We start from the raw sequence: 27,616 nt of genomic DNA on the forward strand, positions 1-27,616 counted from the left end.
AAGCGCTCTGAAATTGAGGTTGTGGCCGCTGCCAGTGCAAAATACAGCTTTAGTGGACACAGGCACTAAATCACCCAGCTTTAAAACTACTAATTAAATTACACTGGAATAAGTTGAACAAAAGCAATGGTACAAATCTAATCTAGTTAACTAAAGATACTTCGGAAAAGTAGCTCAAATGACGAAATAACAAAACAATCACAAATGTTGCTCACTTGTTTATGTCCGACCTGAATTTACCTCATTTCTGAGTCTGGATTTTGTATTATCGGACTACAGCTTAATCAATAAAGACAAACAGATTTCATATGTATCTTCCATTTTATGGCCCAAATTTGTTTATGGTTTTACTAGTTTCAGTAGGTAACTACATAAAAGTGCAAAAAAAATAGTCCAATCGGATGAATGGAGAGGCGGGCCTTCTGTCAGTTTACAATGTAACAGTTAGGTTACTGACAGCTAATGATTCGGTGGTTGCCTTAACAACAGTAGGAAAAAAAAAAGCCGCCCCCAGCTGCTAAAACGCGCTCTGTCTGATCGGGTGTTTACTTCCACAAAAAAGGAAGTGCGCTTCGCGTTTTACAGCCTGCAAAACGCGTTCTGTCTGATCGGGCCCTTAAGCTACTAGTTGAATGTCTCTTTGTGCCTTACTGACAGCAGCATGCCCCAATGTCCCCAGCCCACTCAACGTTAACTCGACTCCTATGGTGCATTTAATTTCTATTTTTACATGTTTTAGGTGCAAAGGGACCTCATACAGCAGACATGACAAGAACTTATCTTCATCATCCTGCCCTGTGACTTCACCGCCGCTGTCTTTCCTCCATCATTTCCCACTTTCAAATGGGACTGTTAAAAAATCCTGCCTGTTTCCACTCTGTAGGAGGCTGCAGAGATGTCACACATTCAAAGTGGTTGATGAGAGGGGAGGTTTTATGAGGAGACAGCATCCTGCACAGAGAGCATGTGTGTGTGTGTGTGTTAGGGTGGGAGGCGGATGGGGGTGGGGTTAAGGTATGTGTGCAGGCAGAGATACCATATGTAGCCCTGAGGGCCTGTCAGCTGCATCACGCTGCTTCTGCTTTTAAATTGCTCAGCTTAGGGAGGTGCAAGAGTGCAAATTGAACATTAGTTACAAACTATAAGAAACAGTATGTGCTCTGTATGATCATAGAAATAGTTAGATTAAATAAGAGTTATTTATCATGTCACAATTTCATTTAACCTCTGCATAGTAACAGTTTTTATTCACATAGTGTACCATTTGTTTAAGAGGATGAATGAATAAAAAAACAGCAGCGTTGGTGGACAAAAAGCCATCTCTCTCCTTAGGCTCTTGTATTTTTCAGCAGTTTTCATTGAACGCAGCTTTTAGAGATTTGAAACATAACATATTTCACAGTTTAGTTTCAAAACCTCAAGAGCGTGCTGAGAGAAATATTGGGTTTCTGGTGTGCTAAAGCTAAATCATCTCCAAATTGATTTATAACAGTCGTATTCTCGAATGTGCAAATCTGCCGGCAGTCTGAGCAACACAAGTACCCCCAAAAAATTCCCTCATTGTGACTTTTTTAAGTGACTTTTTTATTATTAAGTTTTGGAAGCCGACTTCTCTCTCTGGGAGGGGGGAGTTACGGTCGGGAAGGGTTTCACCACTGCTGTATATCCTCCACACATCCTCCGAGAGACACCCTCACTCTTCTTATTTAATGATGTGGAGGAGGACAGCTTCCCTTTACAGAGGTGGGAGTCTTCCCATTGCCAGACCGCCTTTTGACACCACATTTTGGGAGATAGGTCAGACACGCTTTTCATATTGCTCACAGAAAGAGGGGCCATGACTGAGGACTGATCACCGGACCGTATAGTTCTTAAGAGATTATTGTTGAAGATGTATGTCCAGTACAAGGCAGGGATTTTCGTTGCTGTTGTTATTGTAGAGACAGGGAGTAAAAATAGCAGCATGCGCATAGCGTGAGGGGCAGCGGGAAGGAATGAAAACACTGCTGTCCAAATCCCTTGAATCAGGTTATAAAGTTTGTGCTGGGACTTTTCCTAAGGAACAATACATTATATTCTGACTGAGGCTTATTCATCATGCTGCTCCGGCTGCGGCCATTTGCATTGTTTCCTGTATTATTGCTGCTGTCTCGGCTTTTAACGACGGTAACACGGCAGCAGTGCAGTTCATTTGATGAGCGGGCAATAAAGGGATGCTGCAACCCCGTCTGCTGGAAATTACTTTGATATTTATGCTACATTTTTGCAACAGCAATTACTTTGTGAGAGAAACATAATGCTACCTGTTACATATTTTATCGACATGATGAGGAAATGTTTGAATAAACGTATTAACAGGACATATTTCATATCTTTTTACAAAAAATATCCATTCCTGGAATCCAATATCTGCTCACAGCAACTAAAGCACGATTAAAGTTTAATTTTATGGTTCTTTTAAAGCACTCAAAGCACAGGGTTAAGGTTGGGAAAGATCGTGTTCTTTGTTAAATATTGAAAACTAGACAGTGACTTGAAGCAGAAACTAAGCCTCTTGTTATTTAATATTTATCCGAAACCATGGTCTTTGTCAAACCTTACCCAAAGTGTCTATGTGGGCCAAACATAATAAAACACTGGATGCAAACTCTGGTCTCTAGTCCTGAACTTGAAGCCCACCATCCTCCCTGACCACATCCCTACAGGGTCTTTGTGATAGAAGGTTACAACTTTCTTTCCCTTTAACTAACAGTGTTTCTGGACGCAGGTACTGATCACTTTTCTACAACATGAATTTGGTGAACATGACATTTCTTGAAAATACTTTAAATGATGTGTGTCTAGACCATACAGTTTATGTTCTGGACACACATCATGGACGCCATGACAGCTCCCTAAAAGTGAGGACAAACCCTCTCTATCGCCCCCTAGTGACTGGCTGCAGTATAGGTCATAAAGCCCACCTCCTCCATGTTAACAGATGGGACATGAGTCAAACTACAAAATCAAAATACACGTCAAATAAATGTTTCTCAAACATGGTTTCTGTCATTATAGTTAGTTCTTATCATGCTGATTTATGTCCAAGTGTTCATTTTTTCTGACAAGTTTATTTTTATCTAGTTATTTGATGCTGTGAAAAGGATGATTGACAGCTCTGTTGACAAATCTGGCTCCTGCAGCTGATCTGTTCCATTGAAGTTTACTGTGAACGTCTGCTTCAGACCAACACAAGAAGCTCTTCTGTTGTTAAACACGGCGACATGCGGGATCCTTGCTGTTTTTCGGTAAGTTAAGTGTGTGTTTTGGTTAGCGAAGGTGGCTAAGGTGGCGTCACCTGCCGATCTCTACTGCGCAGGCTCTGGCTCCAAACGACGTCGCCATTGCAAGATGGCAGCGCCTATCACAGGGGCTATTTTGGCATTAATTGAGCAGCAGATGAAGACACGTTGTCTATCTATATATATATAATCATTGGTCCGGATAGAAAGAGAGGTAAGTTTTTGCTTAACCTCATAACTCTCAATTTTACAACTGAATTATTTGTGTTTTTTTACCCGAAAAAGGCCAATCAGAATCTGTCCGTTAGCCGTAAACTTGCTCGCAACAAATGCATCAACTGTTTCCGAGGTTGTGTCCCTGTGTGTGCATCTCAGCGTCTGATTTAATAAGAACTTACCAAAAACTCCTTGCCTCATAACAGTGAATTTTACAACTGAACTTTTTGCGGTTTTCACCCAAAAAAGCCAATCTAGCATCTGTATGTTAGCCGTGAGGTAGCTAACAAGAAATACATCAACTGTTTCCGGGGTTGTGTTCCTGTGTGTCCAGCTCAGCCTCTGATTTAATAAGAACTTAACAAAAAGTTCTTGCCTCATAACTGTGAATTTTACCACTGAACTATTTGTGTTTTCTTTTACCCCAAAAGACCAATCTAGCATTTGTGCATTAGCCGTAAGCTAGCAACAAATGCATCAGCTGTTTCTGAGGTTGTGTTCCTGTGTGTCCAGCTCAGCCTCTGATTTAATAAGAACTCACCAGAAACTCTAGGTCATTCTGACATTACCTTCCAGTCTCACTCATCTCTGTCCATTTATAAAGCGGATTCATTCACCCGGAACCAACTTTTGCAATTCGTGCTACTACTACAGATTTCCCGTCGACTTTGTACTCAATCGCTCCCCCCTTAAATTTACTTTGAGTTCTGTCTGAACAAACAGTTAGACTTAAAGGTTAAAACCAAAAATATATCAGCAACCGTCTCAGGATAACTTTAGATTTATGCCCTCTGATTGAGAACCTGCGAGCTAGGTGTATTTAACAATTTAGAGAGAGATTTGCCTGCTTCCAATACTACTTATCTTTAGAGTTGAAGCATTGAATGAATCATTTCATATCCTCATGTGCTATTCCTGGCCAGACATACACTTGTGAGTCATCGGCTTAGAAATGAAGCTATTACTACTCTATGATATATGCTCCTGTAGGATCTCTGCTCTAATTACCTACCACTTAATGTGTTTTGGCAAGGTTACTTTGGCTGTACATTTTGGTCCATTACAAGTACACTCTGCAGTGCTGAGACCTGGAAATACTGTCCGGTAGAATTTATCCTTATGGCAGATGAAGCCACTGATCTACACAAACACATACACACACGTCAGCAAAGATTTACCGTAAAAAATAGTCCCTAAAAGTTTTCCACTAAAGTAGCGATTGGAGAGTTCACAGACAGATTCATGCATGCATGCTCACAGCCCTGTCAGAGTAAAAGGAGTGGCTGCATTAAGAGTTGTATTTACTCATTTTTAGCCACGTTTTACTGTGCCCACCCCCACCCCAGACACTCCCTCAAGAGGCCGCCATTAATTCAGCACAGCCCTCTAAGAGCTTCATCAATGTTAATCAGAGCTAAACATAACATTAGGTTCCCTTCAGCTGCTTTGAAAAGGGCTCGAAGCCATGCATGTGTCTGTGGAAAGCTAGAGTATATTTGTTTGTGTAAAAGTGTTGGGGAGTGGACGGTTTTTTGATAAGCCAGATCGTGCTTTAGGAGCACCAGGAGCACCGTGTCTTGATAAATGTTTCAACATGCCAACGATGTCATAAAGTACGACGGAGTATTAGAGCCACATTGAGGACAAAAAACAACTTGAAGATTTCGAGAATAAAGTCATAATATTACAAGAATAAAGTCGTAATTTTATGAGGAAAAAAGTCACAATATGACAAGAATTAAGTCATAATATAACGAGAATAAAGTTGTAATTTTAGGCCATGGTTGGCCTGTATCTTATTTTGAACGGTAAGTCATTTTCAAATAAAATCACTTTTCAGAGTCCTGATAGTTTTGACAAGTGGTGCTGATGTTCCGAAAGATTAAGTATTACGTAATTGTGAAACCTATAACTACGACTTTATTCTAATAAAATAATGACTTTATTCTCGTAATATAAAGACTTTATCGTCATAAAATTACAACTTTATTCTCGTAATATGACGTCTTTTTTCTCGTAATCTCCATTTTTCTTTCTTTAATGAGGCCCTAATGCTCCATTGTAATAAAGAAAGCAGACATCGTGTCAAGAGGTAAAAAAAAAAGCCCATTTTGAAGAAATTTGCCAAACTAAGACACATCTCCTTTATTTTGTCTTCCTTTATTTCCCTTTCAACATTTCGTATAAGCATTGCTAAAGGCTCAAAAGCCATCGACTATGTCACTGTAACTGTGTGCATATGACGCACGACGAACTCGAATAAAGAATTTGAACTTTTCCACTAGTTTTTGAAAGAAGACATTTGGAAAGGTCGACACCAGCAAGATCTTACATTCATTATAGATTGGCATCAAGGTTGTTCCTTCAACGCATTCAAAAAGCAAGAGCAAACTGACATTCAAAAAGAAAGTTAAATGTTTTTCCTGTTCAATCATAAAACTTTTCTAATCAGCCCCAAGCCTGCTCATGTTTGCTTCCTGCTCGTACCTTTTCTTCTTATGGGCTTTTTTTTTTTTTTTTTCATGTGACTCAACTTTCGTCTCTACCTACTGCTAACATTTATGAAAACCCTTTTTTTGTATGTGTCATGTCATTTAAATTCCAGCTGAGTTCAGTTTAAAGAGGGGGTGTTACGCTGTTTCACATTTTAAGACATAGCCTATGTATAATTTTACGATGTCCAGACTAAACGTGGGTGCAGTTTGAAATCTGTAGGTAAAAGTATGTTGGAGTAATACCCAGGCTTCTCGGCTCAGTCTGCAGGCTGCTGTAAACGGCAGGTTTCACAGTTTTTTGTACGCGCTGCACTTTGTGACGTCACAAAGTGGGCGTGCTTTCTTAAAGGGACAGAGCTGAGGCTGTATGAGGGCCTGCACAGAGTGCCAGTGAGAGAAAAATTATGAGTTTTTTTTAACTGTGAATTATGTTAAGCTACTATACAGGTATCACGGAGTGAAATATGAAGCTTGAAATTAGCATAATACCCCCCCTGCCCCCTTTAAGGAATTGATGCTGACTTTTTATTATGATTTTTATTTGATAAATCAGTATGCTTATTTTACCATGAACCATATTGAACCATGGTTTATTGGTAGTACTTTTTTGGTGTTGTAAGTTTAAAAGTTCAAAAAGTATCTTCCCCCGCCCCCCAACAATTTTTTTTTTTAAATTTCGTTTAGTAGCAGATTTTTTTTCCATTTTCTACAGTCAAACTGTCAAAATTTCATTTAGTGTGTGAAAGATTTTTAGTACAAAAATATGGGCAAAAAAGTAAACCAATGCTATAGTTAAAAAAAACAAAAAAACAATAACCCTGAGGCAGTGGTTCAGCTCAGTGGGTAGAGCAGGCGCCCCACACACAGAGGCTACACTCCTCAGCGCAGTGGCAGCAGGTTTGACTCCAGCTCTTGGCCCTTCGCTGCATGTCATCCCCCACTCTCTTATCCCAATAATTCCTGTCTCTCTTCATAAAGGCTGACAATGCCCGAGGAATAATCTTAGAAACCTCACCTGCAACATCAGGCTTTGGTCAAAGTTGTACGCACTGGGCCGTCCCTCCAGGGTGGAGAACGCCACGTTTCCTCCAGTGAGCGGAGAGATATCGCTGAACTCATCCGTGCACACAGCGGTCCTCTCATCATCTCCTGGCCGAACGTAAGCCTTAGAATCCTTCCGATAAGTCTTCTTACATGAAGCGCTGTAATATTGGTAAGGCAACCAGGGCCCGTCCTCCTCCGTCCGCTTGTAGATGGCGAAGCTCTCCGGTCGACTGGTGTAGAATTTCAAGCGTATGTACGTTATCTCGAAAGCCTTCCCTGTGGAAAACAGATATGATTAGCTTTGAATGGAAACGTAGGAATAATTACTGTTAGAACTAGATCCATTGTAGTTACACGGCTAGATCAGGGCTGCTTATGTAAGAGACAAATACTGTGGGGTTATAGTTTAGGGCCCGGGAGCAAAGGAAAAAAACAGACATAATTGCATTATAGAAAGTAGGAAAACAATGGGGGATAGGCTTAATTTCCCGTGTCTCCATGCCGGGTAAATGAATGTCATTCCTGCAGGAGAAGAAGAATACTCCGGATTATTTTCTCATTATCCTGACCATAATGGGCCCCACAAGAGAAACATAGGTCAAAGGGAAGGAGACAAAAAGTCTTTTTCTTCTTATATTAACTGTAGGGCAGACTAGGCAAATGAGTGCAAACACACAGAGGGGGGAAAAAGTGCCAGTATTGTCGAATCACTGTGTAGACTATTGGCTGATGCAACATTCGAGGTGTGACAGAAAAGATCAAATCAATACTAAAGTGATTGGGTAAATACTAATGAGTGTCATGGGGGGCTGAGTATGGCACAGCATTAATCACATTGATTGACTCATATAACTAAGGTGAGGTTTTAGTGGTACATCAGCTATTCAGGAGCATGTCGATGAGCGAAAAAGAGAGGTAAGACTTTTCATAAGTTTTTATTCCCCCTAAAGCAGCGATTTAACTTCAATCTGTGAAAAAGCAAAACGGGTTTCACAGCAAAGTCTCTAGATGTGGAAGACTAAAAGAAAACGAGGAGATATACCTGGATTCCATTTGGTGTTAAGGGATTTAGCAGATCCGACTAAGTTTCGCTGTAATTGGTGCTGCATTGTAACTCAAGAAATGTCTGTGAAGTCATTTTTGCAGGTGCATAATAAATGGAGGGATAAGTCTCGCAGGTACATGTTTAATTAAATGAGAGGAAAGGTGAGGAAAAAAATGCATTTTTGGTGTCTTTTTTTTGCATATTGCACACTCAGATGGCTTAAATTAATGGGTCATTTTTCTTCACAATGCTTTCTGTGCAGAAAACTGGAGTGGGAAAGTCATTGATTTGTAGTAGCTGTCGTCCGATATCTATTATGCCGATATTTTCCAACCCTTTTTGCCGATTGCGATACAGATATATTAGGCACATGTTTTTTTTCCACCTAATTGATATAATTAATATTGATATCATACATACTCTTATTGTAGAGGCCAAAAACTACCATAAAGCACACATCCTGCAGCCTTCTTCACGCTTGAGGTGTTGTACAAGACTTCACGTGTTGGATCTCTCACGTTTCTGAGCGCACCTGAATGCAGCATCCCCCGAAACACGGCAGTGAGGGAGACATGCCCGGACTTGTTTACTGCACCTACTACAGAGACATCAGTGATCGCTGACGGACTCTTTTTATCGTGTGTGCGTCCATGAATATGTAAGTTAGTTTTGCAATGATGTTTATGTTACACTGTGTTAGCATCAGCTTTAGCCGCGAGTGTATTTTCGGCGTGTTTGATGTTGTTAAGTCGGTTAAATGGCGAGAATGCGAGCTAACTGTTAGCTAGTTAAGAGCTGTTAAAGTTGTTTAACTTCTGTTCATTGGCTCGAGCTTCTGTGACTTTTTAGTCTTTATTTGTATATTGTTGATAACTTTGCGCAGGCAGTGCGCGGGCACACTCGTGCCGAGTTAATGTCGTAGCATTACATCAAGGTTTTTAGGGAATCATTGAGCATTTAGGCAGAATTAAAGCCTTGTTTTATCGGCAGAAAATATCAGCAGAAAAATGACTGCCGATGCTAATATGTCATTTTCAAGCCATTATCTGCAGGTAATGATAATGTGATAATATCGTGCATCCCTATTTTTTAGTAAAGCTGGCATCTTCTTCCCAAATCTGAGAGCAAACAAAGAAGCCTCTTTTTTAATCGGTGGCCATGTTTACCCACTGTGGTCACTCAAACAATAATCTTGAAGCCACATTAGAGGAAATGCAATAAACTTCCTGGCTATGAATACACACGGAGCTTAAACTGGCCAGACAAAAACTGAAGACGTATTGAGACATGAGTGTGGAGCAACATGCTGAAACTCTCCCAACAGGCTTCTTCATTTCACTCATGGGGATTTTTTTCTACATCATTAGATACTAAGTCTCAGCCGCTCGGCGCGTTCATAGAGGGACGCCATCCTCTGGTACTGCCATAATGACATCTGTTGCTTAACTCTGCCAAGTCAGAACGAGGCATCTCCGTCTCTCGTCTCTGCAGCAATCTCTAATGGTATCATTCCTTCAGGAGGACTACGATCATTTAGCTTTCATTTACTCCCTGCATGAGGTGAGCTCAGCCCTGCTGGGACTGAGGCAAAAACATAAAAAGAGGCAGAAGATGAGACATTTGTTGGATATCCCCTGTGATGAAATACAGACTAATTGCGTAGGGATTTTTATATGGTTTTAATGCAGAATGTTTAATGAGACGAGCTTCATGCTCTTACAGGAGTGCATACTTATTCATTAGGGCCTGTGCTGGCACAATAGAGGACTTTCTTAAGCGAATGGATGTTAATCAAGCAAAGAATCATATAACCACCAACACCTAGAGAGATTAATTCACACATTTATTTTCAGTTCGGACAGCTCAGTTTGAAGCAGCAAGAAGCCTCTTTGTTCACCGTGCGACGGTTCTTCGAGTAATGAGAATTAAGAAACACGGTAAAACAGCCTGGTGTGACTCTAGAGGGGGGAATCAGAATATTGCGGCATCACAAATCGAAGCAAAGCAGTTCAAGCTGTGCACAGACACAAATGAAAACTAGAATTTCCTTTGGGATTAATAAAATTCTATCGTATCTCATCCCAAATTTCCAAACTGCTCCAAAATGTACTGACAAGATGAGAGTAATAAAAAAAACAACTCAATGTCTTATTCCAAAAGAAATATAGATATACAAAATCAATATACTATTGTAAAAGTGCATGTATAATATGAAAGCAGAGAGTCTAATTAAGCATACCAAAAAATCTGAGTGCCAATCAGCATTTATAATTATTACAAATCCTACTTAAAAAAAAACAGCTCACTTGCAGCTTGGACTGTGTGGGCGTGATGAAGTTCCTGTTTAAGTTGTTTGAGTCTGAATCGGAGGCTTTATTATTAATATCACAGTTAGCAGTTAGTGTGTATTTGCACTAGTAGCCCCTATCTGTTCCAAAGCTAGCTTATGCTAATTACTTTGTAGCTGGATACGTCATCCAACAGCTCAAACTATCTCGCAATCAAAACACAACACCTGTAGGAGTCAACAGTCAGCTGTGACCGTTATTAAACACTAGCAGACGACACAAACACTGGGTGTCCCAGCCGAATCGGTGCCCTGTGACTTTTCCCATGATTGGTTTATGTTACCTTTGTGATGGATCTCTATGTGTAACCATGCCCAACTCAAACCAAATATCAGGAAAGTTTACAAAAACTTAAATGATCATATTTGAAATTTGAATTAACAGGTAATTTAAGATGCTTACCATTATGTATGCAAGACACTAAACTACATAGTTAGAAGGCTGTTGTGGATTTGGATTGCTAGTGGCTTTAACTTGCGTTCAGGCCTGACAGCTTTAGTCTGGACTTTCATTTGAACAGGTGAGAACATGCGTTCAAACTCTGGTGCAACCGACTCCAAGTCCGTTTCCTAATGAACCACTATCGGGTCCAATTCAGGTGAAAACATACTTAAAGTAGGACCTAATGTAGAAGGCAAACCAAAGAGCTGTGCATTATGGGTTGTTGACACTTGCAGAGGCAGCCAAGGACAGACGTGGAGAAGCGACGTAATAGAAATATGGGGACAAATAATTTCACAGATGCTTGTCGAGACGCACAAGGGATTCAAACCGTTCAGTACGTTTACATTTACTTCAGGGAGTTTGCCCACGTGGAAATTCTGACCAATCAGAGAGCAGTTTCCTCGTGCATCAAAACTTTTGCTGCCGCGTGAACACCAAATGCAACATTGTAACAATTTGGTCTTTGATTCAATCAAACACCCTAAGATGCTTACTGTTATGTATGTAAGACACTAAACTACATAATTAGAAGACTAATGTGGATTTGGGTTTCCAGTGGCTTTAAGAGTAAAAGCTGGGAGTTGCAGTGGTGAAGCATCTGACCCACTCTGAGTCATTATTATCAACTAAACACAGCTGCTCTCGTCTAGCCAGACTGAGACTAAACTTACCACAAGTACCGTCTCAATATTTACTATGTGTTTACTCCAAGCTGAGATTCTCCTGATCAGCACATACACACACGAGTGTATTTATTTACATGCTCAACTCAAAGTTCACAAATGAAATAAAACCGAATAGTTTCCTTTGATACGCGCACCAATAATCCTGCTGTGAGAGCGTCATGCCAACTGTGGCAGACTTTTATCATTGTTTTACATCCGAGGCAGGATGTTGCTTTACTTTGACGGCGCTGAACGAGAACCAGCTGCAGACATCAATGTGTGCTGTTAGAATGTGTGTTTGTGTGTGTGTGTTTCTCCAGCCTTTGTGGGAAAAACCTGACCCCAATTCCTTACCAGCAAACCGCATTTTCTTTTTCTTCCCCCTTCTTCCTCATTATGTTTTGTTTACTCCCCTTGAAGCAGCCGGACTCCCCCCACTCTTCTCTCTACTCTTCCACATACCCACACTGACCTGGCTGCAATATGTGTCCCTACATCCTACCGCTGTGTTTATCATCCCTGTGTATTCCCTTCAGAGAGCTTGTTTTGTTTGGAGAGGCAAAAGAAAACAGTAATGTCGAAGCAACCCAGATGGATCAGAGAGCTTTTATACAGACCGGGGAAATGCCACACATATAACATTCGGGGATATTCAGTTATATGAAATTGTGCGTTAGGAAAACAATCATCCTTCCTTGCTAGAATGCTACAAGAATCCAGAGGCATCAGGAACCGAGAAACACATGTTTGAGAGACGTGCAAAAAAGGGCAAAGGTCAGCTCAGTCTGAACACAGACGTGTGGGTGTTGGGATTGTTTGAAGAATAACAAACCCTCCAGACAATGATGAACATACCTCCGCAGCAGCAGCAGCAGCTTTGGCACCTTTCCCAAAGAAAAAAAACTAGCCCGAGATTATAAACAACAAAGTCTCAAAACACAGCCAGACATCTACCTTCTATTGGAAATCAATATTCTCTATTTGACGGAGGCACTTCTTGCTTTCAAAACACGTGATATAACTGTTCCTCTGTGGTCAAAGTGCTGACATTTCCAACTGCTGTCATCATTTTGTCCCCGTCTCTTGTTCCTTTGAAGCAGAGCCTTTTGATGGGAAGCACCTACTCTCCACCTCCAGACAAGGAGGGAGGAGATCTGACCTGTCAAGGAAACGTCTCGTTCTGAACAGGGAACTGTCTCGACTGACTGATTGCTGGGAGCTCAATCACACACACAGAGAGATACAAAGGTGGATAAGGTTAAGGTTTTTCTAACCTAAGTTAAAGCGTACCTTTATTTAATTATCAATAAAATTACTCATTTCTTAGTTTTCATTTTTACTTCTTAGATTCACTCCAACCACTTTCCCACCTTTGTTGTTGGTAGCAGCAGGCAGCTTTCGGCCTAAAAGCCCTAAAAACCCACTGGGTGCTTCTTTAAATGTCAGACTCGGTCAGCAACTAGCTGGTTAACATGATGTGGCATTTAGTTTAAGAGCCAGATTCTTCCCTAAGGAGCTGGTGGAGACCAAACACAGAGACAAAAAAGTAGGGTGAATGCTGGACATGTGCAAGAAACATGCCTTCAACGATGTTGCGCTATGTCTGCTGGATGTTTAAACAGCAAACTGTTTGGTAACAAATTGGCTGTATCAAAAGGTGATAATACCGAAGTGTTATACATACACTTATTTCTGCTGTACCCAAGTGGTAAAAGTTATCTTCAACTATCCACTTGCATTTAATATAACTTGATTCTGCTGGCAATTGGAGACGCTGTCAATCAAACTAATGTAAAAATTAAATACCACAAGTTGTCCCCAAATGTGACCTGTACTCTTTAGCCATAGCTTGAGAGGGTCCACAGGTAATTATGAATATCCATCCATTCACACATTTTTATCCCCATATCCCGTACAGAGCAGAGAGGGTTACCGTCTATCTCAGCACCAGTGTTAATGTCGAGACGACGAGCCAAAAATAGATCGCTGATAATAAAAATTCTCACGACACGTATGTTTTGTTGTCGTTAACGAGACGAGACGGGACTCAAATGTGCTCACAGAAAAAGGGTCATTTGACGCTTCTTCTGTACAAACAGGAGCGATCACCGGCTGTCTGCTTCAGTCAGACTGTTTAAATGAGAAGTGATGATGAAAATAAAAAAAGGTTTTTAACGGTAAATACCAACACTGCTGCTGCAAATAAGGCAAGAGAGGGATGTGTATGTACCTGTATTAGGCTAACTGAATTCGTTTCAAGTCAAAATCTTGAACTTTTTCATTTAAATAAATGTCTGTTAAGTCACTTTTAAGTCACTATCTCCGAATGAGTTAACACTAAGGTGATTGAGCCTATGGCCCACTAATGAAAGCCTTTGCATTTGCAGTATATTGTATTTTTATGGACTGGGTGTCTGTGGCGACAGTTAGTGACGCGTTTTCCGTCACCTAACAGTGGTTAGTCTGCCAGAGAGGGTAGGTGGAGCTAAGCGGCTGCTTTTCCGGTTTCTGTATGCATTGCAAGGAAACGGTAAAATACTACGGCTGAAAACACAAAAGATCGATGACTACAGAATGTCAAAAATAAGTGACAATCCAAAGAAAAAGAAGACAATTCAACGCTCAGATGAAGGCAAACAGTCTAAAAAGGAAAGCGAGGAAAATCAAAAGTTAGAATCCTGACAAAGGGAGCCAGCTGTAGACATCTGATTAAATCGGGACTTGCTGTTGCTTGACTGTGCTCCCATAGCTACCGATTATAGCCAGTGGGTGGTGGGTGACCCACGAACTAAGAAGCATTTTCGTTTTTGGACAGAGACTAACTATAAAATAGCTGCCAAAATTAACACTGCTCAGCACAGATTGGGTGAAACCAAGTTACAACCTAGACTGATCAATATTTCCATTCAACTCATCAATCCTTTTCACACGGGCATATTTGACTTGTTAAAAAAAGATTGCTTTGTCGGTTTGTAGTTTTGAGGTTTCCTCAAGAACATAATCACTGTTTATTATCAACCTCAACTGTCCTTACATGACTTTGAGAAAAAATAAAATATAAGTAATGATCACTGATGGATTATCTCCACTATCAAACAAGTGGCAACTCTCTTGAAGTTGATTCACAATGTTAGAATAAGATTAGGTTTCTTTACTTGGTAGAGGTAAAAACAAGAGTACAATTTATTTACTTTGGAATAGTTTGACATTTTGGGAAATACGCTGATTCTATCAAGAGGGTGCACAGAGAGGAAGATTCAAACGCAGACAGTCGAGCCAGATAGGGCAAGTTCAATGATTTATTGACAAAACTAAAGACAAAAAAAGCGCACATGCATGGGTAGAAAGTCTAAAGAGAAGCAACTGAGAATCTACAGGTATCCAGAGGGGGCAGGGAAAAAAGCGCAGACAGGCATTTTTTTAAGTAAAGCAAAATGTGACATTTGCTTTCTTGTGAAGAGAGGATTGATACCACCATCTGTTTGTCAAAACTGTACAGTGATTGGAAATACTCCAAAAGACAAGATACTAAACCAAAAAGGTTCAACACATCGATTAGGGATTTTAAAAGGTGCTGGTAAGCTATTTTTTTTACCTTTAGACAGAGCCAGGCTAGCCTACTTTCTGCCAAGCTAAGTTAACCACCCCCTGCCACCAGCCTGTTCAGTGGACAGAAATGAGAGTGCTATTGATTCCGTCAAGAAACCACATGGCCCAAAATGTCGAACTGTTCCTTTAAGATCAAACAGAGGGGTAATTGCTGGCTGTGTAGGCCAATTTTGTTGGCTTGTTAGCAAACTGCCTGTGGCACAGTGCAGGAAAGCCACTTCTGACCTCTTTTGGTTTGGTAATATATTCAATATTTGGACATGCTCTTTGCCATTTGCAGAGCCAGAGAAGAGTAGAACCAAATAGGGGATTGATTAAACAGAGCGGGAAATGTTGTTTTCAACCTCTGTTTTTAAAATGGAGAATAAATTACATTTATTAAATGTACTTTTTCCAAAAAATACCAATTATCTTTTTTTTTATCAATTTAATTCAACAATAAAAGGGAGCCTAGAGCAGAAGTCTGTATTTTCCTTGCTGAGAGCCTCTGTTACAGACAGGCAGACAAACACACACAAAGTCAGAGGACACGATATTGACTTGCATTTCATTTCTGGACAATTGCGCTAGCTCTAACCTATGCCAACAATCCTTTCCCTTGAACCAAGGATTTACCAGAAAATTTTAATATTTATGCCATGTTGACTGGCAAGATGTCCCCAAAAGGAAGGAGTGTCCTCAAATGTGACTGTGTACACTAACGACTGTATATATAGATGGATGACGCGTCTCTATCTGCTCTCATTGTATGAAAATGATGCCAAAATAGCCCCTGTGATAGGCGCTGCCATCTTGCAATGGTGACGTCATTTGGAGCCAGAGTCTGCGCAGTAGAGATCGGCGGTTGACGCCACTTCCGCTAACCAAACCACACACTTACTGCCCGCGTGTTTAACAGCAGAAGAGCTTCTTTATGTTGGTCTGAGGTTAACGTTCACAGGTATGGAAACTTCAATGACTGTAGTGATTGTTTCAGTTACATCTCCTCTCGCCGTTCCTCCTCTACTCTGCTAATCCGGAACAGATCGGCTGCAGGAGCCATATTTGTCAACAGAGCTGTCAATCATCATTTTGAAAGCATCAAATAACCAATTAAAAATAAACTTGTCAGAAAAATGTACACTTGGACGCAAATCAGCATGATAAGAACTAACTATAATGACAGAAACCATGTTTGAGAAACATGTATTTGGCGTGTATTTTTGATTTTATAGTTTGACTCATGTCCCATCTGTTAACATGGAGGAGGTGGGCTTTATGAGCTATACTGTAGCCAATCAGCAGGGGGCGCTTGAAATGTTTTGGCTTCACTTTTAGGGAGCTGTCATGGCGTCCATCTTTTTATACAGTCTATGGTGTACGCAGATTTGTTTCCCCACAACGTAGGTAATACAGACACACAACTCTGTTTTTAAGTGAGTATAAATGTAATTTATGAAATGTGCTTTTTCTAAAAAAATAAATAAAAAATACAAATAATTTTGCATCAATTTAATTCACTAATAAAGATGAGCCTAGTGCAACATTCTGTGTTTTCCTTGCTGAGACCCTCTGTTGCAGACAAACACACAAAAATATTGACTTGAATATTGCTCTAACTCCAACCAAAACCAACCTTCCTTTTCCTTGCACCAAGAATTTACCCTAACATTTTCTGATTTATGCTATGCTGACGTCCCCATAAGGAATCAGTGTCCTCAAACGTGACAATGTACACAGATTTCTGTCCCCACAACGCTTGTAATACATACACACACACACACACACACGCACTCAAACACAGCACAGCAAATAGGGAAAGGTAATTTCGTAGAAAGATTTGTATTAATGCTTTGTAACATTAATCGCCACAAGTTAATTCAGTTACAGTGACAAATGTGGCCTCTTACTCATTTCAGCAGTTTTCCACGGCATGTTAATGGGATAATGATGCTAATGGCTCGAGCCGCTCTCATAAAATTTTGTGGAATGAGGAATGTCTTCAAATGCAAATATGTACCCAGTGTACAAATAGCGAGTCCAATGCATTTACTCCGAGGAAAGGAGTGCGTGAAGAAAGCAATCCTTAACACTTGTCTTATAACAGCAGAAACGTAAGTGCGGTAAAGTGGTATTTGGTTGCTTCTTTGCTTTGAACTGTGAAAACCTGACCTCAATTCCAAGGCCTGCATGCACCGAGTAACATTTGTGTATTTAAGCCGAGGGTTCTTTTTATTTAACTCTAATAAAATGTATGGGTCTTAGGGCTTACTTCCAATCAGCCTAAAGCTATTCTTGTCATAAACATGGGACAAGTGACCAATGTTTTACTCGCATACAAGTAACTTTGTGCAGAATCTGTATCATGATGGTAACAAAAATGTGTTTGCATAATCTGTGCCAACCACACTTGTCTTTTCTTGTCTTACTGTCACTTTTGGAGATAAGCAGTTGGCTTATCTACATAATTGCCATAAAATACTGCGATTATAAATCCACTTCTTTTCCTGAAATTATTCAAAATCTTTATTTTACTCATCAAAGCACGAGTGAGTTTCAATTTCTCATAAGTTTCACCAATTAAAAAACACTGTAATTTGGCTCCCTGTAAGTCTTAGAATTGATTTCAGGATTTAACAGATCGTTTTTTTAAAGCACATCTTGGTCTGGTGTTTGAGAAATACTAAACCCATAAGAGCCAGTTCCCAGCCTTACATCCACAGGTGGGACCCTTCTGGGTGGGACTTAAATCTAAATCAGAAGGGGACTGTGTTTTGCCATCAGGGCCTCTCTGCTTTGGAACGACCTGCCTGAGGAGGTAAGACTGGCAGAATCAGTGACTTCTTTTAAATCATTTCTTAAAAACCCATTTTATAGACCTTCCTTTATGTGATGTCGTATTTTAATGAGTTTTATTACTTTGATTTTTCTTGTTTTTATGTGTATTTATTTATAATTAATTGTGTTTGGCCTCACTGCTTGGCTTTCGGCTGTTATACTCCCTTTTGAGAAGAAGAAATCAAAGCATTTTGTTATCTCTGTGTATAAGTAATGTTGTTGTTTTTTACAGTAACTGTTAGTACAGGTGTTTGACCACATTTGTAATACTCAGCTGCACTTTGTTTGAAATGCATCGCTGACGGATTTAATTCCAAAAGTTCTGCGGAAACTTTCGTTTCATCAAGGTGAGGGCAAAATTAGCATAATTTAAAGTGACAGTACACCTGCTGACCAAGTCGCTGGCTGGGGGGTTAATGGAAGTTACCACCCTGAAAAGTAGGTATATCTCTTGAATTCCAAATGCTTTTTATGGAAATGCATGGCGAACTTCAGTTGGTCCTCCTTTCCTTATCAAACTCTTACTCCTGCCAAACTTGGGACTTTTCTGCAGGTTATCAGCTGCGTTGTATCCTTGAATTCTTTTGAAGATATTTAGTGGCTTTATTAACAGGACATTGTTCACTATGTTTGTAGTGGTAGAACCTGTGAGTCATGAAATTAATACTGCATTGACACTGTAGCAGAAGTTGAATTTGAGATGTGATATCATGTGAAATGTGGATTTTAAGCTAAAATGGTTACACCAAAAGGTTGATTTGTGGCCTTGGTCTCGCCCGAATCTTATTGGAAACATGTTCCTTTGAAGGCTGTGTGTTGTGGGAGTGTTTCAGTCGAGTTCTGGCCCAAATCATACCCCAAAAAAAGCCTCATCATCTTGAGTTTTGGCAGTGTTGTGGCTCTACGTGGGCTGAATAAAAGTTAACGTGGGCCAACTCCGGGCCATCACTCAGTTGCTATCTAGGCATGTCAGATGCAACTGTGTATCCTCCTCATCCACTCTAAATCCATTCAAATTCTCAGACAAGCCCTCGTGGCTATGTGCTCGTAAACAATCCCAAGTCTAAGCCATGTCTGGGCCAAGGGTTTTTTATGAAGACAGCTCAGAGCTGCGACTGAATAATACAAATCTTGTGGTGTTAAGCACAGCTGTTACGTATTAAAGACTTCCCCATCCATTTACTAAAGACTGTAAAGATAGTTTGTCACAGGGAAGAAAAGTAAAACTTGATGAACTGATGCATCGCTGGTTTGAGGGAAAGTTTAATTTCTGTGAAATCCCATTACAGGCCTCTTAAAGCTGGAAATTTGGCTTGAAGTAGTAAAAATGCAAATGTGTCATCAACTTTGAGGGTCTCATTAAGCATCCACTAAAATCTGAGGAAAATAAAATGTTCATAACGGTTAAAAAAAACTAGATCAAACCGCAGCTCACTTTGTTCTCAAAGATATAAATGCAATGCTATATGACACCCAACACCCTGGGCCGTCAATACATAGCCTATGGGCGATAACGATGCTCGGGCTGGGTGTAAACCGCCGAATGGCTCCTGTTAAACTTTTCCATTGAATGTATCCCGAAGTTTATAATGTAATTAAAATAGATTCTTAATGTTATGAACCTAAAAGCCTGTATTACATGGTTAGCAGGCTATTTGTGTTTCCAGAGGCTTTTACATTTTGGACCGTCTGCATTAGATCGATTACTGACATTCATATTCTTTCTAATAAAACCAGACATTATAGGGGCTGAGATCCATAATAGAAGCCTGAGCACACACATTCTTGACCTAGATGACTCAGCCGGACCGCCGACTACACTGCAAGTTGAGGAAAAGTCAAACAGAAGAATTTGTGGGGTCAAACAGAACTAAGCATATCCCGCTGTGCTCTTACCCAGGTTGAGGGTGAGGTTGACAGAACTGGGATGCTGGATACCATAAAACATGGACTGGCTCTGCCACCACGTGGGCTCCTCATTCCTGTTGAAGTCTGTTAGGAGGCTGGCGTTGTGGCTGAGGTCTGGATGTGATGCGTCACAGTAGTGGCATGACCGCGTCGAGCCGGTCTGCATGCAGTAGTCCTCAGGTGGGGAACCGCACACGTTTGATGCCACCACGGTTTGATTGAAGGCGACATTCTCAAACTTGGGCATGCAGCGGCTTGGGGCGCCCTCCTCGTCGTAGCAGGAGTCCATTGCAGCTTGAACAAGCAGGACGTGCTGGTTTAGATGGAGAGAGAGTAAAAGGGCCAGGAAGAGAGAACTCACAGCAACGGTTACATCCATGTCTTCAAGAAGTTACAATCACATTTACACTCCTCACACACTTTCACACTCATTTACTCTGTAAAAGCAGGAGACCCTGACTTGAGAGAAGTAATCCTAGCAGAAGAAATAGGTCCAGTCTGAGAGCTTTGTTAGTCTTCTCTCTCTGTCTGTCTCTGTTCAGCCTCCAACATATGTTCTCCCTCTGTGGGGTGGAATGAAGTTTGTGCAGGAACTCTTCTCATCATGGGGCAGCATGAAACATTCAGAGGAGGGCCGGGGGAGGGGGCTGGAGGGTAGAACAGTCCTTGAAAACTTCTCCATCTGCTGGTCAACACAAGGCCTGCACAACCTTCACATTCACATGTAAAGCAGTCGAGGGGAAAGAACCTCATTTGACTGGAAAAACACATTCTATACCATCTTTAAATATGCCAGCATGGAGGTTCTTACACCTCTGGGGCATTGAGGAAGTTAGTCCCAAAGCACCTGCATTCAACTCTTACAGGGACACACAATATCATCAATATGGTGATAAATGTACTTGGCTGTGGGCCCCACAGCAGGACGCTCTGGTAAACGCTGACTTCAGTGATTCACAGTGGAAGACTAGAGGTGCTAAAACTGTCTGGAATATTTCAGCGGCAACGGGTCATCTCCATAAAAGGATGTCGCTCGGGGGAGTTCTGTGACCTAAAGGGACAATTTATTTATGAAATCGTGTGAATACAGTGAAAGAGCTGGACTGCTTTTTTCTGCAAGATCTGCCCCAGGCCCAGACATCATGAAAAGTGAGAACTGGTTTGCATATTCCTGTAATTCATACTGACGGCTTCTGGTCCTTTGTAACCCACTCAGTGTTTGCCATGAATTAAAATGTGGGGAACCAATGAAAAGTGACTTAAAGTTAGACCCCACTTTCAAATATAAATGGAAATCCAATGTCTTTAAATCTTAAATATCCTCATACAGGAATAAATACCAAGCAATGTTTCTCGTAGTATTTGTTTGACAACAGGGGTCAAACAAGGGTGGGAAGCTGAAATGCTGTTATAATTTTGTATTGCTCTGCTTATGATAACCCATAAGCGACCTTTAGACAACAGCTAATGTTAGCATTCAACAACCTCCTAGCTAACATTACATATAAATAGTATTGCAGGATACGCTTGGACCATAGACTGAATAAAAAGATGGACGACATGACAGCTCCCTAAAAGTGAAGCCAAAACCTCTCTATCGCCCCCTGCTGACTGGCTGCAGTATAGGTCATAAAGCCCGCCTCCTCCATGTTAACAGATGGGACATGAGTCAAACTATAAAATCAAAATACATGCCAAATAAATTGTTCTCAAACGTGGTTTCTGTAATTATAGTTAGTTCTTATCATGCTGATTTACGTCCGAGTGTTAAAGTTTATTTTAAATTAGCTATTTGATGCTGTCAAAATGATGATTGACAGCTCTGTTGATAAATACGGCCCCTGTAGCCGATCTGTTCCAGATTAGTAGAGTGGAGGACGAGCGGCGAGAGGAGACGTAACTAAAACAATCACTACAGTCAGTGAAGTATCAGAACCTGTGAACGTTAACCTCGGACCAACACAAAGAAGCTGTTCTGATGTTAAACGTGCCGGCGTGCGGGATCCTTGCTGTTTTTTTCAGTAAGTTAAGTGTGTGTTTTGGTTAGCGGACGTGGCTACGGCGACTCTGGCTCGCAAGATGGCAGCGCCTGTCACAGGGGCTATTTTGGCATCACTTTCATACAATGGGAGCAGATGGAGACGTGTCGTCCATATATACAGTCATTGGATACGACAGGCAGGAATTGTTAGCTAGCGAACAGTAGTACTAGCTAGGAATGCTAATTTTAGCTGCTGTGATACCTCACAGGTTTATAAAATATCGTTACTTTGAAATATGGCCTGTTTTTTCTTCTGGATTTTCCGTATCAATTGTCTTTTCAGTTGGTAAGTTGCAAGTTACAAGTTGCCAGATTTTCTACTTTATTTTAGACTTACCACCTGGAAAAAGCAGAAAAACATCACAGCATTTCCGTTTCCCACCCTGAGCCTGAGGATGACTTCAAGGAATAAAGGACATTGTGAATATGGTGATTTGCCTGAGCTCTAAATTCAAGACTTAGGTTTTTGTGCAATCTTTAGTGTGGTTTTGTATGTTTTGTAGTCTTTCCAGTTACACTCAAAAAATATATACATGTAAAAAGTTAATTTAAGTTGTGCAATCTCTGCAATTCTGCAAGTACAAAGGTGAATGACGTTCACTCCCTCAACTACCATCTTGATTTCTCTAACCGTTTACCACAGCAGGCTTGACATGGTGTCCAGATTAATCACTTCGGTAAGGAACAAATTGCAGACCACTGCAACAACTCCTGTGCCAATTCTTAGTTGATTATTGGATGCTGTTGTGTGCAACCATCAATTGTAATCAGTTTGTGGTCACCAACACCAATTTTGTCCTATTCAAGTTTGCTTGTCTGTACGCAGTTCACTTCAACTTCCGAAGTGGTTTCCTAAGTTGCTTGCTCTACAAGTCCGTACACATCACTAACAAGTGTCCGAAGAGGATTGACAAGTCCCACAAGTGACAAGTCCAACAAGTGTTTGTGCTGAGAGCCGCAACCATTGACGTGTAATGCTTTGCACTCTAATCCTCTTTCTATGAATGACTTTACGTTGCTGAATTCCATTAAAAATTTGGCACAGTCATCCAGAAAACCAATGAGCATTTAAAGTGACAGCGCAAATCAGCACGAGTACAATTCAAATAATGGCAGGATCAGCGTGGGAGTGTTTGAAATGAAGTACTCGGGGGGGGGGGAAGGAAGAACAACAAAAGGAAGTAATAAGAGGACAGATAGCATGAAACGGAGAGAGACAGGTAGTGTGGACAGACGCATTTAGAGGCTGTACATTTAGGATCCCGGGTGGATTTACTGCAAAGACTTTCCCATATCTCCTTGTGATTGCCTTGATTTATTGGGGCTCTATGGCTACTCAGGCAGGGACATTGTACAAGGGACCACATCAATTTGCAGTGAAATCCTTTGCTTACTTTGGATGAGGGTGGACCTGGCGGGATCTAATGCCTCTGCAAACAGGTTCTTATTCATCAAGCCAGTTCATTATTGCACAGTACGTGCCAACACAACTGTTGCTCAGGACGACAACTTGTTCGGACAATATGGGAGAAGCAGAGTTGGCAAAAGTGCGCAAATTATTTCCTGGGCTGTTTCTAGCCGAAACCATGTCAAACTTTGCTTCAACGTACAAATTAGTTTGATTGGGAGTTTCTTGCCGCCTCAATCTGTTCAAATCTCGTCCGCAATGTCCAACAAGTTCAGCTACAAGTTCTCCCAAGATGCCTCTTTCAGCAAGGGTGTTTTCCTTCCTTGTCTTTTCCATCTTGATACATCTTTTTGTTGTGTTATGTCTGCCCTGATGGATACGCAGAGAAATAATCTTTTTTAGGGTTGCGGTCCGATCAGTTGAAATCGATGTTGGTCTTAAAGTTTTGAAGGATGTGCGCAATGATGCAGGTTTAAAATAAGTAACTGTCTCCTTCAAATGCATTACGCCTAAAGCAAAAAGTGTTTTAAAAATGTAAGTACAGATATGTATGAAATGGTCCTCCATTACTACGACAAAATAGGGAATTATACGCACCGAGCAAGGAAGGGAGTTTTGGAGAATACACAGAAGCAACCAGAAGTGCAGTTTTTCCCGAGGCCAGTTGTCTTGGTCTGTGGAATCAGGATCATACTGCAACTTCATCTGCTGAGAATAATGACTTTGACTTTGCCTGCGTCACCTCCGGCAAAAGATTGAGAACCAGAAATTCGAAGGAGTCTCAATGGTCTCGACTTCAAAACTTTGGCCTGTATTGGAGCCGGCTGAATGAGCTCAGCATGAGGCCCTCTGAAAACTACGGGGTGAGCTCTGCAAAGCACCCAAGGGGATACCATTTCCTGGGACCCCCTACTGTTTTGTAACCATTCAGACAAGTCAGCCACATGCTCTCCAGTGACACACTGAAGATAGACCACACACCTCAGAGACTGAGACTCAGCTTGTCAAAATCACTCGGTTGACTTCATAGGAATTGTTTTTCTTTAGAAGTCACGTCAAATGCCAGATGTAGGACATGAATGCAGAAACGTACAGCTTGTATGGTGGCACTTTTGTGGAGTACATCTTCCAAGGAGTTCATGTTTTTTTTGTCTGACAAAAAAAGGCTTCCTCTCCAGTACCGAAAAGGAACACATCAGGATGTCAAAATGTAAACATACATCTCTATTTGGGCAATTTAAAGAGGCAGAACGTGTTCACGGCCGTCTGGCTGGCTGGGGTAAGATTTGGCTTTGATTTCTTTGTTTACCAGAGCTTAGCCAGCTCCTTTTGAATCCCTGCCTAAGCTTGTGATCTGACAAAGTGTTTGACTGTCATGATAAAGTGGTCCCACCCTTTCTGCAACTGAAACTAGACATGGACAGAATATCAAATTGAAATTGTTGTCAGTCTGTTCTGTATTCCTGCTGATTTGTACTCATCCATCTGTTTTAACCCCCTTGTTTTTTCTGCAAGCGCTCATTTCCTATCTGTGTTTTCCTTTCCCCACGTCTTTCTCCAACAGCAACATGTAATACTTCAATCTCCCCTCTACCCTCCCACATATTCCTCATTTCCCTCTACATCTTACCTCTCATTCTACTCTCCCCCTTCTCCCAATGCCACAGATCCTCCAGCCTCAACCTGCCACCTTCCTCTTTCATGCTGCAGATTGGTGCAGCTGGCTGTCACGATGTGAAGCTTGTTGCACCGAGACTCGCAGGTATGGCCTCCTTTTTATGATGACACAATGTCGTAGCGATGAGTTACGCTTTCAAACAGCGATTTGATGTCACAGCTGTCAGCGCTTCACTTAGCAATGCAGGAGGCGGCTGCCACATCCCCGCAGGGAACGCGTTATCTGACAAACTAATGAGCGCCGCACAGCCGCTACATCGTCGCAAAAATTTCCTACCAGCACACCTGTATGAAAGTCCTCTCTAGCTTGACAAAACTGTATAACACTCATGTATAAAGGCCGCGTTTAAACTCTGTGATATTTGGTTGCAACAGTTTTAAGTTAAAAATCCTTGCATGCGTTTGTTGGATAAATGCTGCAAATGAATTATCTCAGATAATACATAGTGGTATTTTTAAGTTCCATGCATTGTGATTGACTGTGTTTACAAATATAGTTAGTGTCAAAGGAAAAACCATTCAGCCTGTGAGAACAGTAACACCTTCTGCAACACTAATTAACACTTCCAACATGTGTCTGGAGCAGCATCACACTGTGATGTATACATATATTTTTGAAAGTGTTATGTACTATAAAAAGAAATCCTTGTGTTGTTGAAATGTAACAGAATTAGAAATAAAATCCTCACATTGTCATTTGTTAACTGCCTCCTTGTTAACACTATGAGGTGTAAACGTGGTTTTATTTATCAATAAATACATAGAGAAAAACAATGTTATTTTTAGTCTTACGACACTATTCTTCCAGAACGCAGCATTAATATTTCCAATGGAATTTGATACATGTTCTAATCAATGACCATATATAAAGATAAACGACGCGTCTCCATCTGCTCCCATTGTACGAAAGAGATGCCAAAATAGACCCCGTGATAGGCGCTGCCATCTTGCGATGGTGACATCATTTGGAGCCAGAGTTATGCAGTAGAGATCGTCAGTAGCCACTTCCCGTAACCAAAACACACACTTGACTTACCGGGGGAAAAATCAGCAAAGATCCCGCACGCAGGCGTGTTTAACAGCAGAGCAGCTTCTTGTGTTGGTCTGAAGCAGACGTTCATAGATATGGAAACTTCAGTGACTCTAGGGATTGTTTTAGTTATGTTTCCGCTCGCCGTTCCTCCTCTAATCTGCTAATCCGGAACAGATCGGCTGCAGGAGCCGTATTGGTCAACAGAGCTGTCAATCATCCTTTTTACAGCATCAAATAACTAATTAAAAATAAACTTGTCAGAAAAATGAGCACTTGGATGTAAATCAGCATGATAAGAACTAACTATAATGACAATGTTTTTGGTGTGTATTTTGATTTTATAGTTTGACTCATGTCCCATCTGTTAACATGGAGGAGGCGGGCTTTATGACCTATACTGCAGCCAGTCAGCAGGGGGCGCTCAAAATGTTTTGGCTTCACTTTAAGGGAGCTGTTGTGTCGTCCATCTTTTTACACAGTTTATGGTTCTAATTGATACAGAAGTTTATGTTTAAAATGTTTCTTGAGTACATTTTCATTAATTTAAGGACATAAATGTTCAACATGTCCACAAAATACTCAAAGTAACATTTTGAATTCTCTTAAGTTCACAAATTGCACCATTTAAGAATAAGTTTATATTAAAAACTGGGGGCGTAGGCGTTGGGCTTACCAGGCTGAGAGGGCCTGACAAAAAAATCTATTGAGGTGCATTTTGGGGAATTTTAGGATCCGGCGTTTTTGAAGCTTAACAGATGGTTGAAGTCAGGATATCCTCTGCTACATACGTTTTTATCGCCCTTTTAAAAATATGTCTCTTGTGAGTCTCAAAACTTCATTGAAGTGCAACACTGAAGCAACAGAGCAAAAGTGGAATTAAAGTCAATGTTCTAAAATATTATTTAAACCGTAATAGGCAGCCATAATCATTCCCCCTCATTGAATATAATACATTATATTTCTCATAATCACTTTATAGAAAATGCCAAAAGTGTGGAAAATAAATCAGAATAAAATCAGAAACATTTTACTTCAGTTTCTCAATTTAAGCCCTGCATTATATTATTTTTATATCAGCCTTTTAAGTAATTTATATCATGCATGGTTCATTTTAGAAATGAGTTACAGAGTTGAAAATACAGTTAAACTTCAATATCACATCTCTTTAAAATGTCTTCTTTTAAATATTTATACAGTGAAGAAACTTGTGATTTTGCTCTGTAGTATTAACTCCTTGCTGTCTCAAGGCATATCCAACATTATCGTAATGTTTCATTATATAACATAAGTTCCTTTAAAGCTAGGACTCAGTCAGCTTCTTAATTTTCCCTTATATCAGTTTAATTTTAGACTATATTAACAAGAGTCTCTTCTGATAGCAGGGGACTCATTTGTCTCACAGTCGCAGGCAGAATATATAAATACCAACTGCACATGGATTACCGCACCCAGCACACTGTTACTACATATTAACCACCGTGAAATGAGACGCCATGCAATGCAATAAACCACACAGTAATCACACAAACGGCAATAACATCAACATACTTCAGCACCAACGAGAGAGCATGCCACTGATGTTCAT

The 27,616-nt window shown here is 40.7% G+C and overlaps 1 protein-coding gene across 1 annotated transcript in view; it reads right to left on the reverse strand.

The window, feature by feature from the left end:
• Positions 1 to 20,416, reverse strand: part of lamc3 (laminin, gamma 3) — a 153,360-nt gene extending 132,944 nt beyond the window's left edge. The window contains exons 1-2 of the mRNA XM_069673623.1: positions 19,861 to 20,416; positions 7,008 to 7,312 (exon numbers count right to left, since the gene is read on the reverse strand). Coding sequence (XP_069529724.1) covers positions 7,008 to 7,312; positions 19,861 to 20,251 — 696 coding nt within the window. The 5' untranslated portion in view covers positions 20,252 to 20,416. The remainder of the gene's footprint in view (positions 1 to 7,007; positions 7,313 to 19,860) is intronic.
• Between the last annotated feature and the right edge of the window lie 7,200 nt (positions 20,417 to 27,616).

This window comes from Semicossyphus pulcher, unplaced genomic scaffold (assembly GCF_022749685.1).
Source record: "Semicossyphus pulcher isolate SPU_LCO1_2020_fin unplaced genomic scaffold, fSemPul1.0.p SCAF_22, whole genome shotgun sequence".
In the NCBI taxonomy this organism is placed as follows: Eukaryota; Metazoa; Chordata; class Actinopteri; order Labriformes; family Labridae; genus Semicossyphus; species Semicossyphus pulcher.